The 8,636-nt window shown below is 36.3% G+C and overlaps 1 protein-coding gene across 5 annotated transcripts; it reads right to left on the bottom strand.

Annotated features, from left to right (window-relative positions):
* Positions 1-233: 233 nt before the first annotated feature.
* On the bottom strand, positions 234-8,150 carry LOC131054622 (pentatricopeptide repeat-containing protein At3g12770-like). 5 transcript variants are annotated; one of them, XM_057989168.2, is made up of 4 exons: positions 3,554-8,150; positions 1,327-3,421; positions 1,169-1,209; positions 234-664 (listed from the first exon to the last, which is right to left on the bottom strand). In XM_057989168.2, exon 1 carries the CDS (start codon positions 7,919-7,921, stop codon positions 4,565-4,567), a length of 3,357 nt encoding a protein of 1,118 aa, XP_057845151.2. In that variant the 5' UTR covers positions 7,922-8,150; the 3' UTR covers positions 234-664; positions 1,169-1,209; positions 1,327-3,421; positions 3,554-4,564. The 5 variants fall into 5 exon arrangements, with proteins under 5 accessions (XP_057845151.2, XP_057845150.2, XP_059077329.1 ...); XM_057989167.2 differs by having other exon boundaries at positions 1,169-1,203; XM_059221346.1 differs by having other exon boundaries at positions 1,169-1,431; positions 3,335-3,421.
* Positions 8,151-8,636: the final 486 nt, after the last annotated feature.

Genomic DNA, 8,636 nt, shown 5'->3' with positions numbered 1-8,636 from the left:
AACATATATTTGCTTGCTCTCAACTTGAACAATTATAATGACAAAATTTTATTTCAAAAAATAAAAAGATCACAGTTAATGATGTAATTAGATTAGATGGGTTACCAATTAAAAACTATACAATATTTATAATACATCCTTAAAATTCAAAAGGCCATCTTCACCAAAAATTGAAGGTCTTCGTAACTAAAGGTTCCAATGGATTCTTAATTAGTAGAAATCTTCACAAAATAAAATTTCAAGAGAGTATATATGTTTCTATTGGCAATTAACGAAGTCTTCACAATATAAAATTTTGAAATTGAAGGTAAAGCTATATTGCACAACAATGTAGATGACGGGCTTGTCAACTTTATATTGAGAGATAGATGGTCGGTTCCTAGGGGATGCCCATGAAGCTCCCCTGTTACTTGGCTGCCTCTGTCCAATGTAATAATTGCTCACAAATCCTTTGAACCTTAACACTCGTGTATTGGACACCCCACCTTGATTCCTCCAATGCCGAGGCTTTCTTTACCTTTGGGGAGCAATTTTTGAAACTAATGAGCATATAGAAGTTGACAATAAATGAAGACTCATAGAAGGCAAGATATCTATGTCAACAAGTGTTATCGTTGAAAGCTTGGCATGCTCCTCATTCTTTCCTTAGATGTAGTCAAACAACCTGAAAATAAATACGAAAAGCAAAATTAAGGATATATTGAGAAATATCTTTAGAGCAAAATTAAGGATATATTGAGAAATATCTTTAGATTAGAACTCACATGTTGACAACCTAATAAGAAAACACAAGGCACATAAATTAAGAGGGCATTCTTATCAATATCTACTTAACAAAATACAAATACCAAATGTTATTCCAAAAACAGACGGAACGCCAATATAGCCCATTTACATTTTTTAAACAAAACAAATTAAAAAAAAAAAGGTCTCCTTATGTAATGCTGAGAATTTTTTGACATGAACATGTAAAATACAAATATCAAATTTTAAATACCCAATACCTTCGAAGTCTCAATCTTGAAACCCTTAATTTTCAGTAACAAATGAAATTCTTAAATTTTTAGCACTACGAAAACTCTAAATAAAATTCTAAATCTCAGAATATTAAAAATCTCTGTTTTTAATGAAATTCAAAATTACAAACAAAAATACAATGCATTCGTACCTTCTGAATTCAATATATGTGAATGCGAAGTCGCCCTGCATCTTGAATTTCGAAGGAATTAATTATTTGTGAAAGTAAGACATAAATAGTGAAGAGAAAAAGTGTTTGGAAATTTAAAACCAGAATTTTCTCTCTATTGAAGGTGAAATATTATTTACCTGTATCTGGTGGGGAAAATTCACGCCTTTGTTGCACTTGCAGCAAAACAAAATAGCCCAAATCCTCCGTCTATGACGATGTCTTCGGTGAGCTGCCTAAATTTACTAGTTTTTTCAAGAAACAGGAGCATGCAATGACATCTTTAGGAGCTTTGTACACTATACTAATAGTAAAATTTATACCAAAGCTTTCTTACAATCTATCCTAACGATAATCTTTAGGATCAAATACAATTGTAAGTAATAAATATGTAAGGTGAGATTCGTTCGAGGGACGAAATGCAAACATGTAAGGTGCAGATTCATTAAAAGTTGTTTAGAGTGCATGACAGAGAGCTTGAACTGCATACAGTGTCCTATTCCACGGTGATGATTTGATATTAATGCAGCTGAGAGATTTGATTCAGTAGATAAGTTTCAAACTTTCAATTCCTTGCTTTGCCTTTATCCTATACGAAGAATTAGAGTTTCAATGCAATGCTTTGGGATGTTGCTTTGTTAGTTCTCCTACTGCTCAAGCTTCCTTCTACCATATCTTTATGCAAATTGCTATGCTTCGTCAATCTAATATTGTTTAGAAATCCAATCAATGTCAAGAGAGATGTGGTTCTCATCATCGGTTCCTTTTCAGGCATAGACCAGGTGAAAAAAAATGTCGCTGAGTTTAGTTTTACCCTCCACCAATGAATTGGACATAAGAATTTTAAGGATCTTGAGTATGTTAAGAAGTTATGGGGATGGTTGTATGTTCATGAGCTTCTGAATTCTACTAGAATTCTAAGTTTGTTAACCACCATTTAGGCCAAATGGCCTCTCTGTTACAGGCCTGTAGCTTTGAAGTGGGATGTTTTGTTTTTGGTCCTTTGATGTAATTTGGTCTCTTAGTAATGGTGATATCTTTATTGCAGTTTATATCGAGGGATTATGCTAAGATTTAAGCAAAAAATGTAAAATTTCGGGGAGAAATTTAAAGATTGACATAACAAATGGTAAAAACGTAGCAGGAAGTGTTTAAAATTCAATTGTGAATTTTGAAGAGGAAGAAATTGTTAACAAGGCAATTACAGAAGATAAATTGCTCTATCCACTATGGAAACTGTTGATGGAAAAGAAATCTGACGTCATAATAAAAATGTTAGGGCCCTAAAGAGCGATTTAAGCAAAGAAAGTAAAATTCTGGAAAGAGATTTTAAGATTAAAATAACAAATGGTAAAAACGTAGCAAGAAGTGTTTAAAATGATTTTGAATTTTGAAGAGGGAGAAATTGTTAACAAAATAATTAAAAAAGGTAAATTGCAAACAGAAAAAACAAATTAACTTATCTACTGTTTCTGCAAGCTCTCAGAAGGCTTAGATTACTCTTCCTAAGCAACCACTATTCCACTTTTTATAATTCTATCATTTGCAGTTTTAAAATGCAACAGGTTGTATGGGATGATATGCAGCACGGGTAAGGAGCAGAGCCATGAGATCAAATACACTTATCGGGGATCAAAATTTGGTCAAAATACTGGTCCAAATCAACGAGAAATTTACCAACCAAAAACAAAAGCTAACCTTTGTAGCTTGAAAATCATCGAGGAATTGGATCCTTTATATCTCTATAATCTATTAAAATAAGATCCTAATAAGGGAAGATCAAAAAATGCGTTAAACAGCAAATCAAAAAATTTACAAAAGCAGGTCTCTGGATGCTGATATCAGAAAGGCAAAAAAGTAAACTAGCATGCATCAATCATTCTTTCAAGAAAAAATTAAAAATCCCACTTTAATTCCCCTTTCTAAACCCAATCTACAAGCTACTCAAGGATACATACTTCTCACTGAAAAAGTAAATCAAATCAACTTACCTGTACCAACAGAAAACAGCCATAGATAAAACAACAGGTCCAATGCTCATTTAACAGACAGAAACAAAATTGTTTAGAATGAAATAAAACACAACAATTAAAATGATCTGGCTGCATATAGATTTCAAAATCACTGAAACCATGGCTAGTGACTTACCTCAAGATTCTTTACAAATTGTGTCGTGCTGTCAATGATGCCCATTCGAAAAAAGGGTAGAGTTTGCAGGAAAAACATTATGGAATCCTATCAAAAAAGAATTAAAAAAATAAAATAAAATGAACCAAAACCAATATCCCTACAGCTTCTACTTCAATCCATTCACAGAAAACAAAAAGTAATTACCTCTACAGGAGTAATTGAAATTTGAAACAGTACCTCAAATGTATTGATGTTGCTCTTCAAGCCACTGGTGTTTTTCAGATCGTTGGCCATCAAAGAATCATATATAATTCTAATGTATTTATACATAACTTTGGCGGTTATCTGAGGCAGAATGCATAAATGCATAGAAATGCCTGATTTACACCATCTCATACAACATATGTCACCCAGCATTGCTAGCTACAAAGTATGACTGCCAGCAATGGCGAGATCTACCAAGATTGATAGCATCCATTTACTCCAACAACATTTGATTTAATCTTTAAATGTGTCGATCAGCTTTACCTTTGATTGCTCACAAAATTTATTCCACGGTAAGGACTTTCTTACACCATTAACGAAAGGAGCTCAACAGTGCATAGATGATACTGTTTATCAGTACCTCAAACCTGTTTTGTGGTGAGGTTTTGCAGTTTCCTAGTATGAGATAATGTGCTGGCTGGAAGCTGCCGAAGTATATGGCCTATCATTTAATAAATGAGACAAAAATCTACATGTAGTTATATACAATTATACACCTACCGTAGAATGTGTAAATTAATCTCAGATGGTCCTCCTGACATAGGCAAAAGACACTAAAATTAATCCAATTAAAAGAACTATACAAAATGGCGAAGGGTAATCGTAAGCCTTCCTCTCCCATTTCCTGCTGGTCAAGCATCTTTCTATTTACTTGATGTGTTCCTCACCTTTTGTTTTCTCCCATTTTCCAGCTCCTCCTCAATCTTTTCATTTCATACACGTGCAGGTTTTGTGAAAACAATTCAATGGAATGTCCATGTTATCATAAAACAAGTCTTCGACAGATACCCGGACAGTGTATATAGGTAGCAATCTGCATTGCAGTCTATGCATCTAATATTATGAAGGCAACAGCATGGTCTAGATTGTCAAATACTCTAAACCAAAAAACTCTAGAAACTGAAAATAAAACTTTGTCCCTTCATTATTACTGCAGGTCTGACATGGTATGCAAACCTATTTTTCAGATTGCTTCAATTAGCATCACCAATAATCTCCACAAGAACATTGTCCCTGTTTAAAATGATGGAAACGGTTCGCATCTCTTACGACAATTTCTCTTGCAACAGTCTTGGAAATAAATTTTGTTGCAGTGTGGCAATCAGCACATACTCGAAGGTTCTTAAAAACTCTAATAGTTGTCCCAGAGGGTGAGTTTAATAAGCCAAATGCAATTGCCAACTTTTCACTATGGTGGAAAAGAAATAGTTTTTTTTCCTCATCTTCCACATCACTAAGTAACTGTCTTGAATCTGGAATATAACCTGCTGCCTTCATCTCGCAAGCCAATTTCTCCAACGTTGCATAGATCTCCCCTGTCTGAGGATGTGATCTATCTCCTGCACAAAAAGCATGTACCATTTTATAGCTTTCAATCCAACTACATCCAGGTGTCTTTTTAATTCCTCTATCTTTCATCAAGCTTCTTACCATTTGAAACTCACCCCACCTGCCCACTTCTGCATAGATGTTTGAGAGAATAACATAAGTTGCAGAGTTTTTAGGATCCAAATCAAAAAGTAGCATGGCTGTAAATACTCCTAATCCTATATTCATATGTGATCTACAGGCACCAAGAAAACACATCCACACAAGAACCACGGGTTTAAGTGGCATCTTAATGATAAAGTTCAGGGTGTCCTCAAGATAGCCAGCACGAGCAAGGAGGTCAACCATGCATATGTAATGATCAGCTGTCGGTGTAATGCAATAGGAGTTACTCATGTGATTGAAGTATGTGCAACCCTCATCCACTAAACCTGCATGGCTGCATGCCCATAGAATACAAGCAAAGCTTACAATGTCAGGGTAAGTTCCAGAGTGTTTCATTAATTCAAAGATGTTGAGAGCATCCTTGCAAAATCCATTTTGTGCATATCCTGTAATCATTGCATTCCATGAAACCACATTTCTTTGAGGCACTCTATCAAACAGTACTCGTGCCTTGTCTATACTTCCACATTTTGCATACATGTCCACCAGAGCATTTCCAACTGTAACATCTGACAAAAAACCCCCTTCCATTATGCTGTGATGAATACCCATGCCCTGTGACAAAGCTCCCATTTTGGCACAGGCAGGAAGGATGCTGGCAAAGGATGTGGAATTTGGCTTTACACCTGACAATGGCATTTGCTTGAAAGTTTCTAAGGCCTTTTCAACGAATCCATTTTGTGTGTATCCTGCAATCATGGCATTCCATGAGACCACATTTCTTTGAGGCATTCTTTCAAACAGTTCAAGTGCCTTGTCTATGCTTCTGCATTTTGCATACATGTCTACCAGGGCAGTTGCAACTATAACATCTGACAAAAATCCCCCTTCCTTAATGCTTTGATGGATGTCCATACCCTGTTCCAAAGCTCCCATTTTGGCACAGGCAGAGAGGATGCTGGCAAAGGTTGTTGAATCTGGCTTTACACCCGCCAACTGCATTTGCTTGAAAGTTTCTAAAGCCTCTTTAACAAATCCATTTTGTGCATATCCTGTAATCATTGCATTCCACGAGATGTCATCTCTTTGAGGCATTCTGAGAAACAGTTCACATGCCTTGTCTATATTTTCACATTTTGCATACATATCTACCAAAGCATTCCCAACTATAATATTTGACACAAATCCCCCTTCGATTATGCTTTGATGGATATTCATACCCTGTTTCAAAGCTCCCATTTTGGCACAGGCAGGGAGGACGCTGGCAAAGGTTGTGGAATTTGGCTTTACACCTGTCAACTGCATGTGCTTGAAAGTTTCTAAAGCCTTATCAACGAATCCATTTTGCGCATATCCTGCAATCATGGTATTCCATGCGATGACATCTCTTTTAGGCATTCTGTCAAACAGTTCACGTGCCTTATCTATGCTTCCAAATTTTGCATACATGTCTACTATGGCAGTCGCAGCTATAACATCTGACATAAATCCCCCTTCATTTATGCTTTGATGGATGTTCATACCCTGTTCTAAAGCTCCCATTTTGGCACAGGCAGGGAGGATGCTGGCAAAGGTTGTCGGGTCTGGCTTTACACCTGCTACTTGCATTTGCTTGAAAGTTTCTAAAGCCTTTTCAACAAATCCATTTTGTGCGTATCCTGATATCATAGCAGTCCATGAGACCACATCCCTTTGAGGCATTCTGTCAAACAATTCACGTGCCTTGTCTATGCTTCCACATTTGGCATACACGTCCACCAGGGCAGTAGCAACTACAACATCTGACAAAATTTCTCTATCCTTTATGCTTTGATGGATGTCTATACCCTGTTCCAAAGCTCCCACTTTGGCACAGGTTGTGAGGATGCTCGCAAAGGTTGTCGAATTTGGTTTTATACCTGCCAATTGCATGTGCTTGAAAGTTTCTAAAGCCTTATCAACAGATCCATTTTGTGCATACCCTGCGATCATGGCATTGCATGAGATGACATCTCGTTGAGGCATCGTGTCAAACAGTGCACGCGCCTTGTCTATGCTTCCACATTTTGAATACAAGTCTACCAGGGCAGTTGCAACTATAACATCTGACAAAAATCCAGCTTCTTTTATGCTTCGATGGATTTCCATACCCTGTTCCAGAGCTCCCATTTTGGTACAGGCAGGGAGGATGCTCGCAAAGGTTGTGGAATTTGGCTTTACACCTGCCATTTGCATTTGCTTGAAAGTTTCTAAAGCCTTTTCAACAAATCCATTCCGTGCATATCCTGCAACCATTGCAGTCCACGAGAACACGTTTCTTTGAGGCATTTCGTCAAACAGTTCACGTGCCTTGGCTACGCTTCCACATTTTGCATACATGTCTACCAGAGCACTTGCAACTATAACATCTGACAAAATTTCTCTATCCTTTATGCTTTCATGAATGTTTACACCCTGTTCCAAGGCTCCCATTTTGGTACAGGCTGGGAGTACGCTAGAAAATGTGAACTTATCGGGTTTGAGACTTGTTTGTTGCATATGGTGAAACAGTGTGACTGCCTCCTGAGCAAGCCCATGTCTTCTGTACGCTGCAATAATCGTGTTCCATGATATGACGTTTCGTTCTTTCATGTGATCGAAGACTTTACGGGCATCCACCAAACTTCCGCACTTGACATACATGTAAATAAGCTTATTATAAAAAGCTGTGCATGTAGCAAAGATAAATCGCCTGTGAGCGATGAAAGAGTGAATCTTTTTCCCTTGTGAAAGGGCATTCTTGAGGATACAGGCCTGCAATAATTGAAGGTATTTATAATAGTCTTCAGGGGGTTTGTCTGTAGTAAGCAGAATGTGCAGCGCCTCTTTCAACTGGCCCTCTCTACATACTGCTGCCAGATTTAGATGAGTACTAGATGGCAATGGCATTTTATGATTGTGGAAAATGTGCAGTGTTATTCAGTCTAAGTCTACCATAATGACGCTGCCAGTGATAAGCCTGGGAACACTTCCACTAACAGGACTTTAATGCCCACTGAAAGCAGGTTTCAAGAATTTTTAAACCTTCGAAGGTAGTCTGTTGAGAAGTGCCAGCTTTCAAGCCAAACAAACATTTACAGTTGAAAACACCCGGCATGCATACAGAAGGATGATAACATCTGAAGGATGACAAAATTTCGCTATTCTAATATGTCTATAAATTTAATAGATTCAAAGGAAGAGATTTTTTTAATGTTAAATATTAGATTAATGGTTAAATAGATATTAAATTCTATATTTTTATTAATAGTAAAAATATTATATATATTTGTTTTATTTTTATTGGTTGATATTTATTTCTGACTATTGAATATATTAATGTTTAAGAATAATTTATTAAAAAATGTCAAATATTTTGATTACTAAATCATAATAAAAACTCATAGTGATAGGAGGAAGCAACTTCAAATGCAAGAGTCCAAACTAAACAAGAAACATGACTCATAAGAAAATGCAAAACTTTGCTATTACAAGAGATGATAAGCAACAATGACAAATTATAGGTGTTTAAACATTGGATAACTCCCTAAAGAAGCTTCACTTGGTTTAATGAAACATAGCTCTATCACCTTCAAAAGCTCAAAAAATGATACTCATTATCCAA

Source organism: Cryptomeria japonica, chromosome 5 (genome assembly GCF_030272615.1).
Source record: "Cryptomeria japonica chromosome 5, Sugi_1.0, whole genome shotgun sequence".
Taxonomy (NCBI): Eukaryota; Viridiplantae; Streptophyta; class Pinopsida; order Cupressales; family Cupressaceae; genus Cryptomeria; species Cryptomeria japonica.
Note: the sequence above shows the minus strand (reverse complement) of the source record. Positions and strands in the feature narration are given on the sequence as shown.

Excerpts from the sequence above, each read along its gene's own strand:
- LOC131054622 (XM_059221345.1), bottom strand. The coding sequence starts at position 7,921 with ATGCCATTGCCATCTAGTACTCATCTAAATCTGGCAGCAGTATGTAGA.